General features: G+C 53.7%; 1 protein-coding gene and 1 pseudogene across 1 annotated transcript; both read left to right on the top strand.

Moving 5' to 3' along the window:
- Nucleotides 1-446: 446 nt before the first annotated feature.
- LOC138845756 (lysosomal alpha-mannosidase-like) lies at nt 447-1,618 on the top strand (annotated as a pseudogene).
- A 3,105-nt stretch (nt 1,619-4,723) lies between these two features.
- Nucleotides 4,724-10,336, top strand: LOC138845755 (lysosomal alpha-mannosidase-like). Its single transcript, XM_070059322.1, is given in 9 exon segments — nt 4,724-4,856; nt 7,095-7,285; nt 7,998-8,083; nt 8,276-8,546; nt 8,659-8,886; nt 9,258-9,373; nt 9,375-9,408; nt 9,530-9,632; nt 10,104-10,336. Coding segments are annotated over 9 exon segments (1,380 nt in total). The 3' UTR covers nt 10,322-10,336.
- Nucleotides 10,337-27,189: the final 16,853 nt, after the last annotated feature.

Genomic DNA, 27,189 nt, shown 5'->3' with positions numbered 1-27,189 from the left:
TGAGGGCGGTGTGGGGGCGTGGGGGGGAGCGCTCAGAGAGAACCGGGGCTGTGGACGCCGCCTCCCTGAAGTCCACCCTGGCTCCTCCACTTCCTGCGGCCCCCTTGCCCAGGTCACTGCCCTCTGTGTGCCCCAGGACGCCCGCAGGTCAGCTGTGTGCGGGGCTGAACGCACCTAAGCCAGGGCTCTGATGATTTTCCCAGGGGGAGAGGGAGAGCCGCGCTGGGGGGCTGTGCGGGGTGGGAGCTGTGCGTGTGAGCACCGCGATGCGTGTGTCCTGCCTGGGAGGGCCTGGCCTCCTCTGCACACATCAGGCTCAGGACGGGAACTCCAAGTACCCCACCCCAGTGTCAATCGTGCTGTCCACTGAGCTGGGCCTCTCCCTGACTCCACTTCTTTGCCCTGGGGTACTGACACGGGTGTGTGTGTGTGTGTGTTGGGTCTCCATGCAGACATGCCCCACGGTGCAGCCAGACACTGAACGTTCACCTGCTGCCCCACACACATGATGACGTGGGCTGGATCAAGACAGTGGACCAGTACTACTATGGGGGTAAGCACTCGGTGGGCGTGGCCCCAGACACCCATCCTGGGCTTCCAACCCCTTCTAATTCCTGGACAGCAGGGTGGAGGCAATGCCTGGCCTGGGCTCCTGTGTGGAGGAGGGTTCCCCTCTCCTGCTCCCTGAGTGCCTGACCCCTGTGTCCACAGTTCGGAATGAGCTCCACCACGGGGCCGTGAAGAACATCCTGGACTCGGTCATTTCCGCCCTGGGGGCAGAGCCCAGCCGCAGGTTCGTCTACGTGGAGATGGCCTTCTTCTCCCGTTGGTGGCACCAGCAGACGAACGCAACCCAGCAAGCCGTGCGGGAGCTGGTGCACCAGGGTGAGCCTGCCCCAAGGACGGGGAAATGGAAGCCCGGCTCAGCTTCCTCCTGTAACCCTGGCTTCTGAGACGGGGAGTGAACGCCTTTCTCCTCTCATCCCAGCACCACTCTCCCTGGACCAGGTCCCTGCCCTTGACCCCGCCCCTGCCCCTTCCCGCGCAGGGCGCCTGGAGTTTGCCAACGGTGGCTGGGTGATGAACGACGAGGCGGCCACCCACTATGGCGCCATCGTGGACCAGATGACGCTGGGGGCGACGACGGGCGCCCCCGTGTGGCCTGGCACATCGACCCCTTTGGGCACTCTCGGGAACAGGCTTCGCTCTTTGCGCAGGTGCTGTGTGGTTCTCTCTTAGGTCCACCCCTTCACTCGCTCTCCCTCCTTCCTTGGTCATTTAAGCCCCGCCTTTTCCCTGCCATCTCCCTTGGGCCGGTCTTGGCTTAATGAAACTCCGCCCCTTGGGCTATTTGTGAGTCCTGGCAATTCTCAACCTAAGTCTGACCGGGATTCAGTGGCTCCACCCCCAATACCTCACCCCCTTTTTTCACATCTCTGGCTTCTCCCCACGATGAGTGACAGGTGGAGGCCTTGGCTGCTTTCAAACCAGCTCCATTCCCAGTGTTCTGACGTCAGCCACCCTGACTGTGGGAGGGGGAGCCTTTCTTGTGGCATTGATATTGCTGGGCAGGTGGAGATGGATTCTGACATTGATCCCGCCTCCTCCCTGAGGTCACGTGGTGTGCTTTGACTCTTCCCAAAGCTTTTATTTATTTTTATTTTAAAATAATTTTGAGAACTTTTTTTTTTTTGACAGGCAGAGTGGACAGTGAGAGAGAGAGAGACAGAGAGAAAGGTCTTCCTTTGCCGTTGGTTCACCCTCCAATGGCCGCCGCAGCCGGCGCGCTGCAGCTGGCGCACCGCGCTGATCCGATGGCAGGAGCCAGGAGCCAGGTGCTTTTCCTGGTCTCCCATGGGGTGCAGGGCCCAAGCACCTGGGCCATCCTCCACTGCACTTCCCTGGCCACAGCAGAGGGCTGGCCTGGAAGAGTGGCAACCGGGACAGAATCCGGTGCCCCGACCGGGACTAGAACTCGGTGTGCCGGCGCCACTAGGCGGAGGATTAGCCTAGTGAGCCGCGGCGCCAGCCAATTTTTAGAACTTTTTAAATCTGGAAACCTTATATTTAAGACAGAGAAACTCATGCATTTCATACATACAAATTTAGGAACATGGTGATTCTTCCCACCCTATCCTCCCTTCTACCTGCACTCCCACCCTTCTTCTTCCTCCCTCTTCTATTCCCATCTTTGTTTTTCACTATAATCTATTTTCAATTATCTTTATATGCATAAGACTAACCCTACACTAAGTAAAGAGTTCAACAAATAATATATATATATATATATATATTAAAAACTGTGTTTTCAACAGTCAAGAAAAGGGCTGTTCAAAGTCATCGCATCTCAACGTATCAATTTCATTTCACTTCTATAGATTACCTTTTAGGTACTCTGCAAGTTACCATAGATTAGGGAGAACATATGGTATTTGTCTTTTTGTGACTGGCTTATTTCACTAAGTATAATAGTTTTTAATTAAATCCATTTGTTGCAAGTGACAAGATTTCATTTTTTCCCACTATGCAGTATTTCATAGTGGACATACATCATAGTTTCTTTTTAAAGATTTTTTATGTGAAAGGGTTACAGAGAGAGACAGTGAGAGAGAGAGAGAGAGAGAGAGAGAGAGAGAGAGGCCTTCCATCTGCTAGTTCACTCTCCAAATGACTGTAGTGGATGGAGCTGAGCTGATCTGAATCCAGAAGCTGGAGTCTCCTCTGGGTCTCCCATGTGGGTGCAGGGGCCCAAGGACTTAGGCCATCCTCCACTGCTTTCCCAGGTGCATTAGCAGGAGGCTGGATCATAAGTGGAGCAGTTGGGACTTCAGCAGGCATCCATATGGGATGCCAGCACTGAGGGCCAGAGCTTTAACATCCGTCACTACAGTGCCAGCCCCCAATATAACATAATTTCTTTATCCAGTCTTCAGTTGATGGACATCTGGGTTGATTCCATATATTAGTTATTATGAATTGAGCTGCAATAAACATAGGGTACAGATAATTCTTTCATATGTTGATTTCATTTCCTTTGGGTAAATTCCCAGGAGTGTGATGGCTGGGTCATGTGGTGGGTCTATTTTCACATCTCTGAAGAAATTCCATACTGTCTTCCATAATGGTTGTACTAGTTCACACTCCCACCACAGTAAATTAGGTTATGCTTTTCCTCACATCCATACCAGCATTTATTGTTTTTTGATTTTTGGATGGTGGTTTTGACTTGCATTTCCCTGATGGCCAGTGATCCTGAGCAGTTTCTTCATGTGTGTTGGCCATTTGATTTTCCTCTCTTGAAAAATGCCTTTTCAAGTCCTTTGCCCATTTCTTAACTGGATTGTTTATTTTATTGTTGTTGAGTTTCTTGAACTCTTAATATATTCTGGATATTAATGTTTTATCAGTTGCATTGTTTGCAAATATTTTCTCCCACTCTGTTGGTTGCCTCTTCACTTTGCAGACTGTTTCTTTTGCAGTACAGAAACTTCTCAGCTTGATGTAATCCCATTTGTCAATTTTGACTTTGATTGCCTGTGCCTCTGGGGTCTTTTCCAGGAAGAATTTGCCTATGCCAATGTCTTGCAGGGTTTCCCCAATGTTCTTTAACGATTTGATGATATTGGATCATATATTTAAGTCTTTGATCTGTTTTAAGCGAAATTTTTTTTTATTTGGCAGTTATAGTTAGACAGTGAGAGAGAGAAACAGAGAGAAAGGTCTTCCTTTCATTGGTTGACCTCCTAAATGGCTGCTACGGCCAGCGCACTGCGCCAATCCGAAGCCAGGAGCCAGGTGCTTCCTCCTGGTCTCCCATGCAGGTGCAGGGCCCAAGTACTTGGGCCATCCTCCACTGCCTTCCCAGGCCACAGCAGAGAGCTGGACAGGAAGAGGAGCAACCAGGACAGAATCTGGTGCCCCAACCTGGACTAGAACCCAGGGTGCCTGTGCTACAGGTGGAGGATTATCCTAGTGAACCATGGCACCAGCTTTGAGTGAATTTTTGTGAAAGATGTAAGGTAGGGGTCTTGCTTCATACTTCTGCATGCAGAGATCCAGTTTTCCCAGCACCATTTGTTGAAGAGACTGTCCTTGCTCCAGGGACTGGTTTTAGCTCCTTTGTGAATGATAAGTTGGTTGTAGATGCGTGGATTGAGTTCTGGAGTTTCTATTCTGTTCCATTGGTCTATCCCTCAGTATCTGTGCCAGTACCAGGCTGTTTTGATTATAACTGCCCTGCAATATGTCTTGAAATCTGACACTTGTGATGTCTCTGGCTTTGTGTTTGTTGTGTAAGATTGCTTTAGCTATTTGGGGTCTCCTATGCTTCTGTATGAATTTCAACATTGTTGTTTCTAGATCTGAGAACAATGTCATTGGTATTTTAATTGGTATCACATTGAATCTGTAAATTGAATTTGGTAGTATGGACGTTTTGATGATATTGATTCTTCCAATCCATGATTGAATCTGTAAATTGAATTTGGTAGTATGGACGTTTTGATGATATTGATTCTTCCAATCCATGAACATGGAAAAATTTTCCATTTTTTGTGCGTCTTCTTCTATTTCTTTCTTCAATGTTTTTTTCCAAAGCTTTTAAAGAAACTTGATTTTAGCCCCACTGTCTACCTGTGCTCTGCCTGCCTCTCCCTAGCCAAGAGGCTCTTGATGGTGGAGGACTGGGCATTCATTCCTGGTGCCCCCTCCTCCCCACCTCCAGATGGGCTCTGATGGCATCTTCTTGGGGTGTGTGGATTATCAAAATGAAAAGATGCATAAGAAGAAACAGGAGATGGAGGTGGTGTGGCAGGTCAGTGCCTGCCTGCAGCACCCAACCGCCGACCTCTTCACAGGTGAGGCTGTGGGGTGAACTGAGCCATCACCCAGGGCTCCAGACTCACACAGGCCCTGGGCTTAATGTAGTGCTCCGCTGTCAGTGTCTTAAAGAATCTCATTCCATTGTGAACAAGAGTCTAGAGCTTTCTTTTGCGCTGGGCTCTGCACATTCCAACACTTGCCCTGTGTCAGGCATGGCCAGTTTTGACCCTCGGGCCCTTCCACCCACATGGGGGGCCTAGATGAACCTCCTGGCTCCTGGCTTCAGCCTGGCACAGACTTGGCTGTTGTAGCTATTTTGGGAGTGAACCAGTGAATGGAAGAGAAGTCAGTCTCTCTCTCTCTCTCTCTCTCTCTGCCTCCCATTCTCTCTGTAACTCTTTTAAGTACACAAATAAACCTTTAAGAAAAAAAGATTTGTTTCATGTATTTGAAAGAGTGGGGAAAAAAGGGAGAGACCATGATCATGCTGTCCCACTCCACAAATTGCTGAAGACTGACCTCTGGAACTTCATCCAGGTCTCACATGGTGGCCCCTTGAACTTAGGTCATCTTCATCTGCTTTCCCAGGCATGCAAGCATGGGATTTAATACATGTGCCAGGCCACAAAGCTGGCCCCCAGAATATTTTTAAAAGATTTTTATTTATTTATTTATTTAAAGGCAGAGTGGCAAAGTGAGAATGAGAGAGAGAGAGGTGTTTCATATGTTAGTTTATTTCACAAATGCCTGCCAACAGTCAGGGCTGGGTCAGACTGAAGCTAGGAACCCAGAACTCCACCGGGATCTCCCACATAAGGGCAGCAACCCAGGTACTTGAGCCTGACCTGATGTCTCCCGGACTACTCATTAGCAGGAAGCTGGAATGAGGAGTGGAGCTGGGACATGAACAAGGCACTTTGATATGAGATGTGGCATCCCAGGAGGCATCTTTTAATTTTAATGACTGATTGATTTATTTGAAAGATAGAGAGGGAGACCGAGAGAAAAGTCTTCCATCTGCTGTTTCACAACTGGTGGCTGCAGCAGCATCTGGAAGCCAGGAGCCAGGCGTTTCCTCTGGGTCTCCGTTGGGGGTGGCAGGAGCCCAATCACTTGACCCGTCTGCTGCTGCCATTCTCAGGCCAATAGCATGGAGCCAGATTGGAAGTGGAGAAGCCAGGGCTTGAACCTGCGACCATATGGGATGACATTCTTCATTAAGATTCAATTTTAATTAACTTTATATACAGAAGACCGACTCTATACTAAGCAAATATTTCAACAATTTGCACCCCTACAAAGTATAAAGTATTGTTTGAAAACAAGTTTTACAGTTAATTCTTATAGTACAACTCATTAAGGACAGAGGTCCAACAAGGAGAGTAAGTGCACAGTGACTCCTGCTGTTGATTTAACAATTAACATTCTTATTTATGATGTCAGTGATCATCTGAGGCTCTTGACATGAGCTGTCAAGGCGATGAAGCCTCTGGAGTCCACAAACTCTGTCAGTATTTAGACAAGGCCATAAGCAAAGTGGAAGTTCTCTCCTCCCTTCAGAGAAAAGTACATCCTTCTTTGATGGCCACTTCTTTGCACTGGGGTGTCACTCACAGAGATTTTTCATGTAGATCATTTTTTTTCTACAGTGTCTTGGCTTTCCATGTCTGAAATACTCACATGGGCTTTTTAGCCAGATCCCAATGTCTTAATGGCTGATTTTGAGATCAGAGTGCTCTTTAGGGCGTTTGTCATTCTGAGTCTGCTGTGTGGACTGCTTCCATGTTGGAAGTCTCTCCATTTTAATTCTATCTATTGTTATTACCAGACACTTGGTCTTATTTATGTTATCCCTTTGACACTTAATTCTATCTATATGATCAATTGCACACTTAATATGATCAGTTTAGCATTAAGATGGCATGAGTATCACCCAGCTTAATGGGATTTGGAGTCCCATGGCAAGTTTTTAGCTTTACCCTGAGGAGTAAGTCTGTGGGAACGTATGCCAAGCTGTACAGCTCCTCCCTCTCTTATTCCCACTTATTTTTTTATTTTTTTTTGACAGGCAGAGTTAGACAGTGAGAGAGAGACCCACTTATTTTTTACTGGGATCTATTTTCAATTGACTTTATACACACATAGGTGAGTCTTTGAAAAGGTCATGAAACTGCATTATGAAAAAAATATGCATGGATTCAATACTGTTTTGCACCAAAACCAATTATCTTTTAATTCAATTTTCCATGAATTTTTGGGACACATTTGTATAGACCAAGACACTGCCAGGCACAAGAGTAGCCAGAGACAGGTTGGCCTGAGAACTGCCTTTGCCCTGCAGCGCAGACACTACCACACCAACCACACCGTGTTGACCATGGGTGGTGACTTCCAGTGTGAGAATGCCCACAAGTGGTTCAAGAACCTTGACAAGCTCATCCACCTGGTCAATGCACAGGGCCCAGTATGTGGGACAGGGCGTTTACATGCTCCTTGTGGTATCAACATCCTACATTGCTGGGTGGGTTCAAGTCCCGGCTGTTCTGCCTCTGAACCAGATTTCTTCTAGCATTCCAAGGAGAGCCGCAGAATATGGCTCAAGTATTTGACCACCTGCCATCCATGTGAGAGACCCAGAAGGAGTTCTGGGCTCATGGCTTCAGCCTGGCCTATGCCTGGCCATTATACTCATTTGGGAAATGAACTGGTGGATGAAATATGTCTTTCTCAAAAAAAAGAAATATGTCTTTCTGTCACTCTGCCAATAAATAAAAAATAAAAATCTTTTAAAAATTATTTACATAATTCCAAAAGTAGAGAGACACAGGGAGTGACAGATAGAAAGAGCTCTCCATTCCACTGGTTCCCTGAGAGAGCCCTGTAGACAGATTTCTTCCATCTGCTGGTTCACGCCCCAGATGTCTCAAAGACCTAGAGCTGGGCCAGGTGCAAGCTGAGAGCTGGTAGCTCAACCTGGTCCCCTGTGGGGGTGGCAGGGCTGTCACTGTCACTGCCTGTCTCTCGGGGTCTGCACCAACAGAGGCAGGAAGCAGGAGCACAGCTGGGACTCAGGCCCGGGCACTGTGATACAGGTGGTGGCGTCCCAGCTGGCGTCTTAGTTTAGATGAGGCTCACGAGCTTGCTGTCCCATTGGGTACAGTGACGTGTGGGGAAAGGTAGTGATAAGTCGCTTCAACACGCCGCTGGACACCAAGGGCTACTTCTACATGGACAGCAATGGCTGGGAGATCCTGAAGAGGAGGTGACAGGGGACACAGGGCACCCGCGGGGCAGTGATGTGTGGGACCCAGGGGCGGGGGTGCTGGCTGATGGTGTGAATGTGGGAGGGACAGGAAGAAGGGAGAGAACAGAGTGGGGGAGCCGGTGTCCCAGCCTGACCAGATGACCTTCTGTCCCCCAGGAGAATTATCGGCCCACCTGGAAGTTGACCCAGATGGAGCCAGTGGCAGGGAACTACTATCCAGTCAACACTCAAATTTACATCACGGTACCCTCCCCCACCCCCTGCCTCTCCAGGTACAGAATGGGGAGCGCCCCTCACTGGCAGCATCTCCCAGGTGCCTGGGGCTGGGGTTGGCTCCCCACCCCACCCTCACACTCACCCTGCCCCAACTCTCACCCAGGACAGGAAGAAGCAGCTGACGGTGCTGACAGACTGCTCACAGGGGGGCAGCAGCCTGCGGGACGGCTCCCTGGAGCTCATGGTGAGTGGGCGTAGGGGAGCTCCAGCCACGGTAGAGTCCTCCCACCAAGTCCCTCGGGACTTTGGACAAGGATACTGCAGGACTCTCACCCTCTGCTGGCCACTCCCCCCAGGTGCACCAAACGCTGCTGAAAGATGACAGACGTGGCCTGGGGGAGCCGCGGCTAGAGGAGAAGTCGGGGTCGTGGGGGCGGGGGTGCCACCTCCTGCTGCTGGACGCGGTGGGCATGGTGGCCGCAGGGCACCGGCAGCTGGCGGAGAAGGAGGTCCTGGCACCACAGGTGGTGCTGGCGCTGGGGGGTGGTGCCCGGTACAATCCTAGAGCCGCCGTATGCACACAGGTGAGGGCCAGTGAGATGAGCAGGTTGCTTGGGTGCCACCCTATTGGACCTTAAAAGCTAGGTACAGCCCGAGGTCGGGCCCCTTCACCTCCTGCTCCTCTTGGTCCGGCCCCATCTCTCTTCACCCAGATCCCGTTGCCCGCCCAGTTCCACCCTTGTTTTCCTCATCTGCTCCACCCCTTCAACCCTGTGGTTTCGGCCTCTGGGCTGTTCACTTCCGGGCTTGCACCTGTACTGCCCAATTTGGATCATCCCATTCCCCTCCTTGGCTCAGTTATTCTGGATTCTTCCCACTCTTTTCAGCTGTGCCCTGCCCCTCCTCCACAAGCCCCTTCCCTCTCTGACTCAGCCCCGCCTCCGTCTCCCTGCAGTTCTCAGGGCTGCGCCAGGAGCTCCTGCCCTCCGTGCACCTGCTCACCCTGGCCCGCTGGGGCCCACAGACGCTGCTGCTGCGCTTGGAGCACCAGTTCGCCAGTGGGGAGGACTCACAACTTGAGCTCCCCCGTGACCCTGGATTTACTGGTTAGGAGAGCAGAGGTGGGAAACTGACCGGAAATGAGCGTGAGCGAGAGACAAAGTGGAGGGTGGGGTGGGGGAGCCACCTTGGCTCTCACTGATCAGGTCCCGTCCACAGTTCCCACAGAACCTGTTCTCCACCTTCACCATCACCTGCCTGCAGGAGACCACGCTGGTGGCCAACCAGCCCCGGGCCAGCGCCTCCAGGCTCCAGTGGACCCCAGACACCGGTGGGCACCTATCATGGGAGGGATGGGCTCCTGTCTGGGGCTGGCAGCTGGGGGCAGTGTATGAGGCATGGGAATGTGGGCCAGGATCTAGTATAGAACTTGAAGACCCTGGGCAGATCCAGGCTCGGGGCTTCAAGGTCCAAAGTGGGTTTAGGAAGCTGGCAATAGAACATGAGGGGTCGGCCTTTGGTCCTGGGAGCAAGATTTGAGGATCTCCGTGAGTGTCTAGTTCTCTGAGGGTGTCCATCTGCTTTGGGGTTGCTTTGAAGGTGTGAGGGCAAGGGCCAGGCATTGGAGAGGACTTGGGGGGATCCAGGGTAGAATTTTACACCCCATAGGTGGCTTAAAGGTCTGGGAGTTAGCCCTGGGGACACATTGGAAGTGCATGATGTGTTCAGGCCCAAGGGAGGGAGTGAAGGTGGGGAGAACTCTGCACCCCTCACTCTTGGTCCTCCCCTGTCCCCTTCCCAGGCCCTGTACCGAACCCCACAGTGCCCAAACTGGACGCAGCTGCCATCACGCTGCAGCCCATGGAGACCCGCACATTTGTGGCCTCGGTCCTGTGGAAAGAGGATGCCTGGACCCAGGGGGAGACCACTTCCAAACTTGAACTCTCTGATCCAGGGTGGTTCAGACTCTCCTCTTCTCCCCCTGCTGCTGCTGCCACCACCACCCATGAAAACCATTAAAATGGTGCTGCTAAGGCTCAGGTTGCCAAGGGACTGGTTCTGGTATCTTTTGGAGGGAGATAGAGTGCATGGTCTAGAAAGATCACCTAAGCCTAGCTTAGATGTATTTTTAAAGATTTGTTAATTCATTTGAAAGGCAGAGTGACAGAGAATGAGAGAGAGAGAGAGAGAGAGAGAGAGAGAGAGAGGTCATCCATCTGCTGGTTCATTCTTGAAATGGCCTCAACAGTTGGGCTGCTCAAGGCCAAAGCCAGGATCCCAGGATTCCATCCGGGATTCTCATGTGGGTGTCAGGGACCCAAGACTTGGGCCATCAAATGTTAGCTTCCTAGTCACAGTAGCAGGGAGTGGGATCAGGAGAGGATCAGCCAGGACTGGAACCCTTACTCCAGTATGAGATGCTGGCCTGGCAATTGGTGGCTTAACCCACTGTCCTGCAACCCTGGTCCCAGCTCCGCCTCCTGGAGGGTGGTCCCTTGCTGGCCAGTGCTCATCTCTGTCCCTCTGTGTACAGCCCCCCAGCTGCACCCCTGTCTCTTTTCCTACCTCTTGCTTTGCTTCTCTATCCACTCAGGTCCTGGCATGGCTGCCTCAAGCAGCCTCCCAAGGGAGGGGCCTGTGCTGGACCTGGGCTCAGGGAACCCCAGCCCTTCCTGACCTGGAGTTGGGAGAGCCAGGTGGTGAGGAGGCTGGAATCTGGGAGGTCCTGGTGGAGGAGGAAGAACCAGAGGCAGGTCCCAGTGGGAGGCCACAGCAGGTGGACTGGAGCTGGAGGCCTGCAGGGAGCTCTGTAGCCTGGTGTGCCTCTGCCTTTTGTCATGTCAGGAAGGAAGGAGATGCTGAGATTCAACCTGAAATTTACAATCTAGAGGAACAAATGTCTCCTCCTGTCAACACAGCCTTGTGTGAGACCCCCGATGGCCTATGGATGAGAGTGGACATCCCAGGCCTACCTACAGTCCACGGGAAGACCAGTGCATGGATATGGTATAGAGTCAGCTTTGGGGAGCAGGACCACAGGGACACATGGGGCCGGGGACAAGGGGGTTCCCAGCCCTGATCCCATGCAGTTCCCCTTATAGGGTGAATTTTCCAAGTCTCCCTGCACACGGAGTCACTCACTGGGGCCTGTCCTGCCTGGTGACCAGTCTTTGGATGCTCCAAATGTTCCTTCATCCCGTCTGTCCCAGGAGCTGTCCCTAGGTGGTTAGGTAAGCCAGGGGAAAGGGATGGGAATTTGTGGCTCTGTAGTGTTTCCCAGTTGTACCTGTCCAACTGGCCTGTGTGGCATGGGCCAGCGAGCGAGGCTCACCATGAAGGATGAGGTACCCTGCTCCTGCTCGGTCCTACTGGGCCTTGGTGCTTCTCTGTTATCTCACTGTCTCTCTTGAGGGAGGCACAGGCTCAGCCATGAGTGAGGCCCTAGGAGAGCTCCCCACACCCATCTGCCATGTTAGGCCTGCTGTCAGGGGTCTCCCTGAGAACATTGCTACATCCCAGTCCAGGGGTAGGGTGATACACTGAGCTCCAACAAGACCCTGTTTCTTTTTTTTTCTTTTAAGCATTTTATAATGATTTTAAGTTTTACAATTCCTTTCATAATTTTCTCGCTACTGAATTCTCCCTTGTTCTTAAGTTGTTTTCCTGTCATGTCCATGTTTATCGTTAGTTTTTTAAAAAGATTTATTTATTATAAACTCTACCATGTGCTCAAAATCTGTAGCTTGCTGGACGATCTTGACATGCACACCCAGAGAGGAGTGTGGGTGTTAGTGCCACCTTCGCCCCAGAAGGAACTTTATGGCTTTACCTTCCCAGGAAATGGCTCACAGCATATTTCTGGAGGATTTGATTATATAGGGAATCACAGCTGATTGAGGACAGCTGGCATGGTTCAATTCTGTTGTGACAGAAGATACTGGGTGTGATTTCATAGCTGCCATGAAGGCGTCTTCCCTTCCATTTCCATATTTTAACTGATCTTGCTGGTTACCTGTGGCTCGTCTTGGGAGGGGTGGTATCTGCCTGAGTTTCAGGAGCCTACTGAGAGGAGAGGGCTTGGTGTGGCAGATGTCACTCTCAGCTAAGGAGAAAGTGTGCAGCCTTCAACTCTGGACAGCTGAACTCCGTCAGGAAGCCTCCACCTGGTTGACCCCCTGGGTCTCTCGGATGCCCCATCACCTCAACAGAGCCCAAAGATCTCACTGGCTTTCTAACCCCTACCTGTAGCTACTCTGTCCCTTTAAAACCTTTTCTGGGGCCGGCGCCACAGCTCAACAGGCTAATCCTCCGCCTAGCGGCGCCGGCACACCGGGTTCTAGTCCCGGTCAGGGCGCTGGATTCTGTCCCGGTTGCCCCTCTTCCAGGCCAGCTCTCTGCTGTGGCCCAGGAGTGCAGTGGAGGATGGCCCAAGTGCTTGGGCCCTGCACCCCATGGAAGACCAGGAGAAGCACCTGGCTCCTGCCTTCGGATCAGCACAGTGAGCCGGCCGCAGCGGCCATTGGAGGGTGAACCAACGGCAAAGGAAGACCTTTCTCTCTGTCTCTCTCTCTCTCACTGTCCACTCTGCCTGTCAAAAAAAAAAACCTTTCTGGGTCTGGCACTGTGGTGTAGATGGTTAAGCCACTGCCAGTAGCAGTGGTATCCTTTATGGGTGCCGGTTTGAGTCCTGGCTGCTCCACTTCTGATCTGGCGCCCTGCTATTGCACTTGGGATAGCAGTAGAAGATGGCCCAAACCCTTGGGCCCCTGCCACCCACGTGGGAAACCCAGAAGAAGCTCTTGGCTTTGGCCTAGCCCAGCCCTAGCCCTTGCAGCCATTTGGAGAGTAAATCAGCAGATGGAAGGTCTCTGTAAATTTCTGCCTTTCAAAGAAATAACTCTTAAAAGTGGGCACCATTCTCTCCCATGTCTCCACGTAGCCATCCCTCTGTGCATGTGTCCTTGTCCTACTCTCCTCTGGTTGTAGGGACACCCGAATGACCCCATTGAATCTCCCAGTACAGTCACCTTCTAAGATGGGGGGATCAGGATGTCAGTATAGCATTCAGGGGAACACACTTCAGCTCACTGCATGGACTCAAATACAATGTTAAGGTCATGTGTACGGAACCAGCGCTGGGACCTAGTAGGTTAAGCCTCCACCTGCAGTGCCAGCTTCCCATATGTGCACTGGTTTGAGTCCCAGCTGCTCCACTTCCGATTCAGCTCCCTGCTAATGCACCTGGGAAACCAGTGCAAGATGGCCCAAGTGCTTGGGCCCCTGCACCCACGTGGGAAGCCTGGAAGAAGCTCCTGGCTTCAGATTAGCTCAGCTCCAGCCATTGAGGCCAGTTAGGGACTGAACCAGTGGATGGAAGATATCTCTCTCTCTCTCTCTCTCTCTCTCTATATATATATATATATATATATACATCCCTAGTCTTCTTCCTCTCTCTGTCTGTAACTGTACCTCTCAAGTAAATAAATAATTTTATTAGGGGCTAAATTAATTCTTTGATTTCCGTAGATACTTTGTGATCTTTCTGAACTAAAACAAAGATCTGAGGATTCTGTGCATGTGTGTGTGTGTGTGTGTGTGTGTTCTGTGTTTTCTGTGACAAAATGGAAATGGGCCTTCTTGTAGGATTCAGTAGTTTTCTGTGGGGAAGGTTTAATTGGGGAGCCTCTAATAAGTAACATCTTTTTAAAATATTTATTTATTTATTCGTTTGAATGTCAGAGTTACACAGAGAGAGAGAGAGAGAGAGAGAGAGAGAGAGAGAGAGAGGAGAGAGAAAGAGAGGTCCTTCATCCACTGGTTCACTCTCCAATTGGCCACAAAGGCTGGAGCTGCACTGATCCAAAGCCAGGAGCTTCTTTTGGGTCTCCCACGTGGGTGCATGGACCTATGGGCTTGGGCCATCTTCTACTGCCTCCCCAGGCCACAGCACAGAACTGGATTGGAAATGGAGCAACTGGGACTCGAACTGGCGCCCATATGGAGTGCCAGCACTGCAGGGGTGGCTTTACCCACTACACCATAGCGCTGACCCCTAAGAAGTAACATCTTCACACCTCAGGTCTTAGTTTTAGTTCAGAAAGATCGTAGGCTATCTATGGAAATCAAAGAAGAATTAATTTAGCCCCTAAAAAATAAATGAATATGTGATCCAGGAAAAAAAAAAAGAAGTAGAACTGGGAAACCGAGGAAAGCACTTCCTGAGAACAGGATGGTGCCCAAGCAGAAACCCAAAGGCATGACCTCACTCTGGGGCACCCAGGCCCTCGTTTGCTTCCCCACTAAGGGGCCCAGGTCCTCAGTGACGCCAGTGACCTGATGTCAGCACCTTGTGGCCCCCAGGCCTGCCTGCTCCCCCACATGGTGCCTAGCTCACCTCTGAGGTCAGTGAGGCTTGTGGGTCGCACCCCCAGGATGGGCCTGGGGGCACCTCGGCTGTGTCCCGGAGCCCTCCTGTGCCCCGCTGCTCTGTGGTCTTGGGCAGGGTGTTTGCTGGCAAGGGTCTTCACTGCTGTGCAGAGGGTCATGCTGTGGGTGTGTGCTCTGGGCTGGCAGCCCTCCCTCTCTGTTGCTATTTGGGACAGGTATTCCAAGATGGGGTCCCTGCTGATGACAATTGAATTCCAGCAATGGACTTTTGTTCCATGCCTACGAGAGAGGTAGAGACAGAGAGAGGGAGGGAGGGAGAGACAGGTCTTTCATCTTCTGGTTCACTCCCCAAATGGCCACAATGACCGGAACTGGGCCGATCTGAAGCTGGGAGCCAGGAGCTTCTTCTAGGTCTCCCACATGGGTGCAGGAAATCAAACAGTTGGGCCATCTCCTACTGCTTTCCCAGGCTGTAACAGAGAGATCAGAAGTGCAGCAGCCGGGACTTGAAGTGGTGCACCTGTGGGATGGCCGGTGCTACTATGCCACAGCACCGCCGAACCCGCCCCCACATGACTTAACTTTTCTTTTAAACAATTAACTCCTGGGGGCTCGTGTCGTGGTGCAGTGAGTCTAAACCACAGCTTCCTACACCAACATCCCCCAACAGAGTGGCTGTCTGAGTCCCGGCTGCTCCGCTTCCCACCCAGCTCCCTGCTGATGTGTCTGGGAAGGCAGCAGCTCCAGTGGCCACAGCAGGTGTCTCTGCTTCCCTGCAGGCCCTGCTGCCGCTGCTCCAGGTGCCTCCAGCGTGGGCACCTGCGGTTTGCTCTTGGCTCACCGTTGTACTCGTCTGGGTGTGTCTGCCGCTTCTCGGATTTCTCCGTTTATAGTTTTCTTCAGGTTTGGAAGACGTTCAGCCAGGATTTCCTCAAATAGCATTTTCCCATTACCACCTCTTTCCTCCTTTTCTCTGGGAGTTGTCCGAGCAAGAGACATCTCTGATGTGACGTCACACGTGGCTGGGTGCTGTTGGTCTTTGTCCTGGGTGCTCACTCACTCTCTCTCTCTCTCCCCCCTCCCCCCTTCCTCCCTCCCTCTCCACATGGGCCAGTCTGAACTTAGCCGTGACATGTGTGCACCACACTCTGGGCAGATTAATTAGGAAAAGGAAACGTACACACATCTTATCAACACTGTGGGTTACACTGTAGAACAGAAGTTGTTTTCAGTGTATTAGATTAAGTGAATGATGTTGCAATTGGCTGTGTGCATTAAGAGGAATTTCTGGGGGCTGTCGCTGTGGCATAGTGGGTAAAGCCTCCACCAGCAGCGTCAGCTTCCCATGTGGACACCGGTTCTTGTCCTGGCTGCTCCTCTTCCAATCCAGCTCCCTGATATGGCCTGGGAAAGCAGCAGAAGATGGCTCAAGTGCTTGGACCTCTGCACCCACCTGGGAGACCCGAAAGAAGCTTTTGGCTCCATTGGAGAGTGAAGCAATGGATGGAAGATTCTGTGTGTGTGTTTGTGTGTGTATTTCCCTCTCTGTTACTCTGCCTTTCAAATAAATAAAATCTTTGAAGGACAAAGTACTTTGTGTGTGGCTGTACTGTGTTTCTGTTGAACAGGGCTGGTCTGGGATCCATCATCCTATCACATTCATGATGGTCACATCGGCAGAGAATGAGAGTTCTGGAAGCCGAGTGGCCCTTGACACCTGCTGTTGAGCCTTGTCGGGGTGAGTGGGCAGCCTTGGTTTTAGGACTAAGGAGCAATCCTTCTGGGGGTCTCCTGGATGGCCCGAGTTCCCCATGTGGCCCAGTAGGATTTGGCTGCGTCTCTCCCCACGGGAGCTCTGAGGGTGTTTCCACGTGTGTTCCCACAGGGTCTCTTGGCCTGGCTGTGTGGCACAGCCTATGGGTCTCTGCCTGCACAGCACTGCCCCCAACAGCCTCGGGTCTTGGCTCCCTGCTCTTGTTCCACACTGCTGTCTAAAGGCCCCCCCAGGTGGGGACAGTTCCTCAGCAGCGGTGCAGAATAGGTGTTTGTGCGGTGGTCACAATGACATGCAGAGGGGAGGTGACTCCACTGTGGCCCTGGGGTGGGCCGCTGCTGTCAGTTTACTCTCTGCCTTCTGCTATAGTTTATTTAAATTTATTTATTATTTAAAGACTTGTTTGTTTGAAAGTGTTACAGAGAGGGAGGGAGAGACAGAGAGACAGATCTTCCATCCTCTGGTTTTCTTCCCAGGTGGCCACAATAGCCAGGGCTGGGCCAGGCTGAAGCCAGGAGCCAGGAGCTCCATCCAGGTCTCCCACATGGGCCATCTTCTGCTGCTTTCCCAGGCCATTCTCAGGGAGCTGGATGGGAAGTGGAGCAGCTGGGATGTGAACCAGTGCCCATATGGGATGCCAGCACTGCAGACAGAGGCTTGGCCACTACACCACACTGGCCTCATTGGTCACATTTCTGAACGTGAACTTAGGATAGAGTTAAATGATGTCAAGTTTAATACAGGGGCTGGCTCCGTGGCACAGTAGGTTAATCCTCCACCTACAGTGCTGACATCCTGTATGTACGCTGTTCTAGTCTAAGCTCTTCCAATCCAGCTCTCTGCTTGGCTTGGGAAAGCAATAGAAGATGGCCCAAGTCCTTGGACCCCTGCACCCACATGGGAGACTGGGAAAAGATCCTGGCTCTTGGCTTCGGATTGGTGCAGCTCTGGCTGTTACAGTCATTTGGGCAGTGAACCAGCAGATGGAAGACCTTTCTGTCTTTCTCTCTCAATGTCTGTAACTCTATCTCTCAAATAAATAAATAAAAATCTTAAAAAAGTTTAATACAACATTAACTAATACTCAATGCTAAAATCTGTAACATTAAACAAAGCTTATATGAAAAAAACAGACATTGAAATAATAGCGATATTTCTATTTAAAAGTAGGGTGTGGGGCTGGCATTGTGGTATAGTGGGTACTGCCGCCTACTACGGGTGCTAGTTCAAACATGGCTGCTCCACTTTTGATCCTGCTCCCTGCTAATGTATCTGGGAAAACAGTGGAAGATGGCCCAAGTCCCTGGGCCCCTGCACCCGCGTGGGAGATGCAGAAGAAACCCCTTGTGCCTGGCTTCTGCCTGGCTCAGCTCAGCCGTTGTGGCCATCTGGGGAGTGAACTAGCAGATGGAAAATATCTCTCTCTCTCTCTCTCTCTCTCTCTCTCTCTCTCTTTCTCTCTCTCTCCCTCTCCCTCTGCCTCTCTGTAACTCTGCTTTTCAAATGAATAAATAAGTCTTTTTTTTAAAAAAATCTATAACCATCATAAATAATACACAGATATATCATTCTGAACAGAGACCCCAGACCCACAAGGGCACGCCCTGCTTTTAAACACCCCCACAAAGCTGGGGCATCTACAGGTCTTGCTACTGCCTGAGCCCACGGCTGCAGCTGAGCCAAAGACACGCAGCCCTGCGCACCTATGGCAGGTTCTGGGAGGGGTCCAATTCACTTGTTCCCACACACACTGGCTCCTCAGAGGACTTGAGCTGAACTCGGGTGCCTGTTGCCCATTTGCCCCAGGTTAAAATCCCCAGGCCCGAATGCTTCCCTGAGCTGTCTATGGGATCCGGCTTTGACTTCTGACTGCAGACACAGCACTGGTGCTGGCACCCTCTCTCTAACTCCATCCCTATGTCGCCCGGGCACCACCACCTGGAGGAGAGAACTCTGGCTGTGGGGCCAGCAGGTTGTGCTGGCCATGGTCAGACCCTCACCTTGACCCTGAGTAGCACCCCGCTAGTGTGTGTATGTGCGTGTGTGTATGTGTGTGTGTGTCCCTCTGCATGAGATCGCCTTGCACACGCTGGTTTCTGGTGTGCATGTCTTTGCAGAGGAGGACAGGATGTCTGCGTGAACCCTGCAGGTGACGTGCAGGTGAGTGTTGTGAGCCTGTGAGGGAAGCCTGATGGGGGACTGTTGGGGGCAGATGCGTTCCGCCTTTGGGACGGACGAGCTGAGAAACACTGCCTGTGTCATTTGATGGAGAAGCCGATCAGATTTCTTATAGATAAGGTGAACTAGTAGTGTACACTCACACACACACACACACACACATACACCACAGTCTTCCAAGTCTCCCAACAGGAATTTCAGAGCAGTGACCCTCCTCCTTCCCCCCAGTGGGTGCCTGTGCTCAGGCAGGGGTGACAGGGAGCAGGGCTGACCCAGGCCAGGGCAGTGTGCAGGCCCAGGCTGCAAGGTGGTATCAGCAGGTGCGGTTTTCAGTCCTGGGGCCCCTGGGAACTTTGGGAGACCTCACCCTGTTGCATGACCTAAAGGCGGAGCACTGAGCCAGGGGTCACCTTGGGTGGCTGTGGGCTTGCCTGGCTGGGGACACCACTCACCAGAGAGAGAGAGGAGGCCTGGGGCTGGGGGCTCTGCCTCACACCTCTGTGAATTCTGTCACATGACACTGCACTCGGTCACCTCCCTGAGATGTTAAGAGGCGGTGGTTGGTCTGTGCAGAGTTTGTGTGCTTGGACCCCCAGCTCCCTTGGCCACAGCAATGAGCCAGGTGTGGTCCCCTTGTCCCTTGACAAGGGCTGGACCCAGCCTGGCAAATAAATCATCAGGTCTTCCTTTTTTTTTGTTTTGTTTTTCAGCAGCCGGTGTTGAGGGCACCTCCTCTGCCTCTTGCTCACCCGGTGTTCACAGAAGCTTCATGCGTGTCTGTCTCATTTGTCCACAGATTGGTGGGGGGGCACTCTGGGCTTCCCCTCCGGGAGATCCTGTACCCCAAGGTCATCTCCCTGCTGGGTCCTGCAGGTGAGTTGCAGGAGGCACTTTCCCTGGCCTGCCCCTGCGATGCTGGTATGTCCCCGATAGAAATGGCGTGGGTTCCCCATGTCCCAGGTGCCACCCTAGTAAATCAACAGCTCATGGGAAGGAACTGGGTCCAGGGCCAGCCTATCAGAAACACCTGGTAAAACCATCTGGGGACAGTGCCAGGTGTGGGAATGGGGCCTCATTTGGGTCACGCATTTCCAGGCAGGCTGGAACCACCCTCTGTTGAACCTGCAGGTGGTTTAGCTGCGTCTGCATTGTGTCTTGGGTGCACCTGTATAGTGGAGGGGGTCTGTGGGCCCTGCTGGCTGTGTGGCCGGGTCAGTGCCCACTTTCTCAGGGGGATTCGCTGCCAGGGCGACCATTAGGAAAGGTCTCCTCATTCCGGATCCCCCATGAGCAGCCATCTCCGATTCCCGTGAGCTAGGGTTTTGCAGTGTCTCCTCCGTTCTGTTGCTGCCCGGGGACACGAGGCAATGCCTGCAGTGAGTTTCGGTTGTCACGTTGGGTGGTGGTTCTAGATTCCCTGCCCCCCCATCCTGCTGTGCTGAGGCTGAGAAATCCTCACCCCCACCCAAACCCCCGCTACCCAGCACCTTCACACAGGTTTGATGAAGCTTTGCATTTGTTAGTCCATTTTATTTGAAAGGCAAAGATCTGCCATCCACTGGTGCATTCCCCAGATGGCTGCAACAGCCAGGGATGGACCAGGGCGAAGCCGCGAGCCAGGAGCTCAGTCTGTCTCCTCTGTGTAGGCAGGGGCCCAAGCGTTTGAACCTCCCAGGTGCGCATTAGCAGGAATCCGGATCAGAAGCAGAGGAGCTGGGACTCAGACCAGGCACTCCCATATGGGAGGCGGCAACTAACCATTGCCAAACACTGCCTGCCTATTTTATTTTATTTTTTTTTTATTTTTTGACAGGCAGAGTGGACAGTGAGAGAGAGAGAGACAGAGAGAAAGGTCTTCCTTTTGCCATTGGTTCACCCTCCAATGGCCACTACTGCTGGCGTGCTGCGGCTGGCACACCGCGCCAATCCGATGGCAGGAGCCAGGTACTTATCCTGATCTCCCATGGGGTGCAGGGCCCAAGAACTTGGGCCGTCCTCCACTGCACTACCGGGCCACAGCAGAGAGCTGGCCTGGAAGAGGGGCAACCGGGACAGAATCCGGCGCCCCTACGGGACTAGAACCCAGTGTGCCGGCGCCACAAGGCGGAGGATTAGCCTAGTGAGCCGTGGCACCGGCGCCTGCCTATTTTTAAAAAGCAAAAGATTAGGGGCCAGTGCTGTGGTGTAGCAGGCTAAACATCCCACATGGGCGCTGATTTGAGTCCTGGCTTCTGCACTTCCCATCCAGTTCTCTGCTATGGCCTGGGAAAGCAGTGGAAGATGGCCCAAGTCCTGGGGCCCCTGCACCCATGTGGGAGACCTGGAAAGCTCCTGGCACCTGGCTTTGGATTGGTGCCCCTCTGGCTGCTGTGGACATTCGGGGAGTGACCCAGTGGATGGAAAATATTCCTCTCTCACTCCCTCTCTAACTCTGTCTCTCAAATAAGTTAAAAATAAATAAAAGAGTGAGGCTTGCTTTGCCATCTCATGCTGTCTTCCCTTTGGTTGGGGTGTTTCTAGGCCATTTGTATTGGTGACCTCTGTGTCATCTTTCCCTTGGCCTCCTTTTCTCAGCCGTGTGGATGGAGATCCCCACAGCTGCCCCCTTCCCCAGGGCTCAGCAGTTTGCTAAGGAGGACTCCTGGCTCAGGTATGTCACAGTGAGAGGTGCCAAGCAGGATGGGCAGGGAGGGAAGTGCACGGGTTGACTCGAGGACAACAGGCCCCAGTGTGCAGGGACATCCCCTCCCCTCCCAAAGGGTCACAGTTCCTCCCCATCCCAAGCTGTGACCCCCACGAGTGAAACATCAGCCAGGGACCCTTGTGGGAGCTGTGGTGTCCAGGGCTTCTCCCGAGGGCTGGGCATGCACAAATCCAAACTCCAGGAGGAAAGCCGGGCTTCGGTGTGGTGCAGCCAAAGTGCAGGGAGCCCCTCATTGACCATGCTGGACTTTCCCAAGACTCCAGCCCCCAACGTGCCCCAGGGCCTGCAGCCTCAGGCTGGGGTGGGAACACTTGGGTGTAGGGGCTCAAGCACTTGGGCCATCTTCTACTGCTTTCCCAGGCCAGAGCGCTGAGAGATGAATTGGAAGTGGAGCAGCTGAGACTGGAACTGGCGCCCATAAGGGATGCAGGCACTGCAGGCGGAGGGTTTACCTGCTAAGCCACAGCACCAGCCCCAAGACAGAGGGATTTTTTTTTTCTTTTTGCCACACAGAGTTAGAAAGTGAGAGAGAGACATAGAGAAAGGTCTTCCTTTTTTTTTTTTGTTTGTTTGTTTTTTACAGGCAGAGTGGACAATGAGAAAGAGAGAGACAGAGAGAAAGGTCTTCCTTACATTGGTTCAATCCCCTAATGGCCGCTACGGCCAGCACTGCGCCGATCCAAAGCCAGGAGCCGGGTACTTCCTCCCAGTCTCCCATGCGGTGCAGGGACCCAAGCACTTGGGCCATCCTATGCTGCCCTCAGCCACAGCAGAGAGCTGGACTGGAAGAGGAGCAACTGGGACTAGAACCCAGGGTGCCAGCACTGCAGGTGGAGGATTAGCCAAGTGAGCCACAGTGCCGGCCCAAGACAGGGATTTTTATAAAAGCTCTCATCGAATAGGGAAAGCCTGGGCTCTTAGGTCTTCAGCAGTTGGCACCACCCTTTTCCTGGCCTCTGATTCCGCTTGCGCGTGTGAGCCCTGCGCCTCCCAAAGTCCCCTCCTCTGTTGGCTGTGGCCTTGTCACTCTGCACTGTTGGGGGTCTTTGGCTTTTGGGAACATGTGGAGCAAGGCTCCATGCTCACCTCTTCACTGGGTTTCCACCCCCTGCTTCTCTGCAGGCCGGAACCTCACACAGGGGTCTGCATCCTGGGCACTGGACTGGGCGCCCACCCATTCAAGGCATCGAAGCCCCTTTTCCTGAGGACTGCTGGGTGACTTGGAATCCCTGTGACCCCTTACTGGGCTTTGTCTGGCTACACCCAGAGCCCTCCCTGCTGTCGGGCACAGGCAGAGCCTGAGGGCCTGGCCAGATGCCCCTCGGGGATGGGACGTGGGTCATGAGCCAAGTATGAGCTCCTGGCTTGTCATAGCCAGCTTGTGCCTTCTCACAGGCTGGGGACAGGCTGGAGGGGTTTGACTGAGACACGGGAGGGAGTGCAGTTCCTGGCTTTCTTTTCTGCCTCTCTGCTGGGTCCTCTTTGTGGTCTTGGCCATGGCCGGAACCTGCCCCAGGCCTGTGTTGGGCATTTTCTTGTTGCTTATGACTGGAGGTCCATGCAAGTCTGGTCCCTTGTTTTGCAGCCGAAGCTCACCATGCTGTGAAGGCATCAGGTCTGACTGTGGAGCGTGGCTTGTGCAAAGGGCTCTGGGTGTTTGCCACCCTTGCCCTGGAGGCCTCCCTTACCCCTCTGCCCACTCCCACTCTGTCACCCAGGCCTCCAAGCTCGGATACTTTTCATCCAACACAGCTCACAGAGCACTTGGCATCCTGAGCCTAGAGGCCCCAGGGCTGACCAGCTCCTGTCCCACAGGGAAAAGGGTGAAGAGGGAGCTACCCCTTGATAACAGAGGCCCCTGCAGGCTGAGTGCGGGGTCTCCTGGTCCTCACTGTCAGCACTGCAGTGCCCCTCTCGTAAACCCTGATGTCCAGGTGGTGCTGTTGGGAGACGCCTGTGCCCTGGGCAGGCAGGGCTGTGTGCTGGGGGTGGGGGGGTGGGCCCAGCACTGGAGGGCACCTGGCTGGGAGGCCTCAGCCGCAGTGCGGGGCACCAGGCACACCCACTGCTCCTTCCACGTGCTTACCTGTGAGCCCTACTGTAGGTGTGGATTCTTCTTCAGGCAGAGTTCGCAAGCCCCATGCTTTTGATTGCATTATCCTTGGGAGCACGTTGTTTTAACCAACCAGGCAGGGCATGGGGGCAATGGGGGGCAGGTTCTGGGTAGCTGGGAATGAGAGAGCACCCCAGAAGTGCCAGGGAGCCATTGAGAGGACACCCCGCTCCCTGGGGTGGGGGTGGGGGGCTGGGCAGTAGGCAGCGCCCTGGCTGCAGTGCTGGACTGGATAAGGGCCCTCGGAGAGGTTCCCAATGGATGCCAGTAGAGAGGGCAGCAAAACTGTTCAGCCTGTGAAGGAAGGATCACGAAGCAGCTATGGCAACGGGGAGCCAAAGAGGAGTTTGTTACAGGGGCTGGGGAAGGGGCCCTCACCCCCGGGGGTAAGGGGTTGCAGGGAGCTGCAGCCGCAGTCCTGGCCCCTGACACTGCCACCTGCTCGCTCCCATGGCTGGTCCCCAGGCTTCCTCCAGACCAGCACCCCAGCTACTGGGAAGGCTGGACAGTGGGGCATGGCCTGCAGTCCCATAGGACTCAGAAGGTAAGACAGAAGTGCCCTTCCCAGAGCCTGCCTGTGACACGGCCGTGAGTCCTGGGCACTCAGCACACAGGTGCTGGGTACCCTGTGCACAGCCTGGCAGGACAGAGCCAGGCCTGAGCCCAGATCCTCCTGGCTGCCTCGGGCTCCACCTTGGGGCCCCATCAGGTGTGGTCAGATGGGTCATGGGTGGTCCAGACAGCAGAAGGTGGCAACTGTTGGCTTCGTCTCCCTTGGAGATGCTGTGACTTGGTAAACCCTACTCCAGGGCCTGGGAGTATAGTGGCCACGTGGGGTATTTGACGGCCCTGGCCAGACTGTGCCCATCCCCCCAGCCCACCCTACTGCTCAGGATGGAAGCAAAGATCTTATCAGACCCAATGCCTGCCTTTTCAGTTTCACACGGCATAAAATCAACCATTGACTATTTTTTTTTTAATTTTATTTATTTGAAAGGCAGAGTTACAGAGAGTCAGAGAGAGAGGGAGACAGGCAGAGATAAGTCTTCCATCCTCTGGTTCACTCCCCAAATGGCTGTAATGAAAGGAGCTGCACCAATCTGAAGCTAGGAGTCAGGAGCTTCTTCCAAGTCTCCCATGTGATTACAGAGGCTCAAGGACTGGGCCATCTTCCACTGCTTTCCCAGGCCATAGCAGAGAGGTGGATCGGAAGTGGAGCAGTGGGGACTCAAACCGGCACCTATATGGGATGCCAGCGTTGCGTGTGGTGGCTCCACCCACTAAGCCATAGTGCTGGCCCCTGATCACTATTTTACATCCATTGCCATTTGGTGCCGTCACAGTGCTGTGCAGACACCACCTCTTTCAAGTTCCAGAACGTTCTGCTCTAAAAGGAAGCCCCAAGCCCATTGGCATTCATACCCCGACCCTCACCCCTGCAACCCTTGTGAGTTCCTGGCACTCATCAGACCCGTCCTCTACCTGTGGATTTGCCGCCCTAGGCACTGGGCATCAGTGGGCTCATGCAACAGGTGCCCTTCTGTGTTTCACATATGAGCATGTGTTCGAGGTTCATCCGTGTGGACGCCATGTACCCTGTGTGGCTAAGGCCACTGCTCAGAGTGCTGGCAGCAATAAGGAAGGCCTGGGCTTAGGCCGGTGCCACAGGTCCCCCTACAGGGGCCCAAACCTACGGGGGGGGGGCTGGCACTGTGGCGTAGTGGGTAAAGCCGCTGCCTGCAGTGCCGGCCTCCCATATGGGCGCCAGTTCGAGTCCTGGCTGCTTTTCTTCCGATCCAGCTCTCTGCTGTGGCCTGGCAAAGCAGTAGAAGATGGCCCAGGTCCTTGGGTCCCTGCACCCACGTGGGAGATCCAGAAGAAGCCCCTGGCTCCTGGCTTTAGATTTATTTAACTATATAAATATTTCTTTAAAAACCTACAAGAGACTCTGGCTGGTTGAATGAATGGTCGACCAGGCTGGCTCAGGGGTCGTGGGAGAGGCCCTCCTGGGCCGTGCTGCTCATGAAGTGCCAGGGAACCAGTGAGCCCCTGCACCCCTGAGCTGCCCGGCCAGTGGTGTGCCCCTTCCCCAGCCCTTGTAACAAAATCCTCTTCTGCTCCCCATGGCCATAGCTGCTCCGTGATCCTTCCTTCACAGGCTGAACAGTTTTGTGCCCTTTCTACTGGCATCCATTGGGAACCCCTTTGAGGGCCTTTATCCAGTCCAGCACTGCAGCCAGGGCACTGCGCACTGCCCACTGCCCAGCCCCCACCCCCACCCCAGCGTTTGGGGTGTCATCCTTCCACACCCTCGGGGGAGACATCAGCGAGTTAGAGCATCATCGGGATCTCGGGCCGGGGTGCGTGTGTGTGTGTGTGTGTGTGTGTGTGTGTGTTTGGAGCTGAACTGAGCAGGTGCTCAGAAGCTTCAGACGCCCCCTGGAGGACGGCACGGAGCAGTGCCACACGGCTGCCCGAACCTGCAGGAGTTGACCCCTGATGTGGGCGACAGCGCTGCTCATTTTAAAGCTGCTTCTCCTGCTTCCTGCTGGGCCAGGGTCCCCGCCTGCTGGCCGTCTTCCTCGTGGCTGTGTCCTGGCATTTACGTGGTGAGCAGGTCCTGAACCATCTCCAGGAAGTACAGATGTCCCTAAGGGAGACGATTTCCTGAAGGTGTGAACAGCCAGCGTCTGCTCTGCCACCACCTGTGCACTTGGGACGCTCTGGTGCGGCCCCCACCCCTGCACCCCTGGGCTGCCCGGCCACTGGCCCTCTTGTCCCCTGGATGCCCAGTGGCTTGGTCATGGGTTCCAGCAAACCCTTTTAACAGCCCTGCTGCTTGTCTGCAATGGGCCTGTTTGGGGGTCAGGGGCATCTTGGGCCTGCACAGGGTGGGCTCCGGCCCAGTGCCCTGCCTCAGGCTGATGGTGCCTGGGACCCTTGGCTCATCTGCTGTAGGAGCCCTGGGCAGCCTGAGCTGCTGGCTCTGCAGGGAAGGGGCCTCCCTGGCTGGCTGTGATCTGAGTGCCCTGGTAGGGAGGGGGCGGTGCTGTCCAGAACCGGGTGCTTGCACCTTCCACTGCTTCTGTGTGTGCTGCCCCCTCCCCCAGGTCCCCTTGAGCCTGCTGTGGAGCTGAGCTTGGCCCTCTGACACCTGGCCCTCTCCCTGGTCACCAAAGGTGGCTTCTGTCATGGCAGCAATGAGACATCGAGGCCAGAAGGGGCCACCAGTACACAGAGCCTCATCTCAGACTGCACAGGGAGCAGGGAGGGAGCAGGTGCCAGCCCTGGCCTGGCTGGACCTGGATCCCTGGGGCTGGGCAAGGCTGGGGCAGGGGGCAGCAGTCATGGGGCCCAAGGTTGGGTGGCAGGCAGGACACGAGGCTGACAGCTGTGCCTGCCGGGGGACCTAGACCACCACCCATTGGCCTTTATGTCACAGATGAGAAAACAGGCAGGTGCCTGAGACAGGGTCCATAACCCCCTCCCCCAACACCCCATCCACCTCCCGGTCTGCAGGTCGCCAGTGATTCGCTGCAGGTGGGGAGATACTGTGTGTCCTCCATTGCCGGCTTCTGCCCCCGGCTTTGGCTGTGCCAGGGTCCTCAGGTGGCTGCTAATCTCATCGATCCAGGGCCCTCACCGAGCCACAGACAGTTCTGCCAGGCTCCAAGCCTTGTTGGGGTTCACCCTGGTCCATGCTGTGTGTGGCGGATAGGGTTGTGTGTGCA

This window comes from Oryctolagus cuniculus, chromosome 16 (genome assembly GCF_964237555.1).
Source record: "Oryctolagus cuniculus chromosome 16, mOryCun1.1, whole genome shotgun sequence".
Lineage (NCBI taxonomy): Eukaryota > Metazoa > Chordata > Mammalia > Lagomorpha > Leporidae > Oryctolagus > Oryctolagus cuniculus.
The sequence above is the reverse complement of the archived record's forward strand: the minus strand, read 5'-3'. Positions and strand labels throughout refer to the sequence as shown.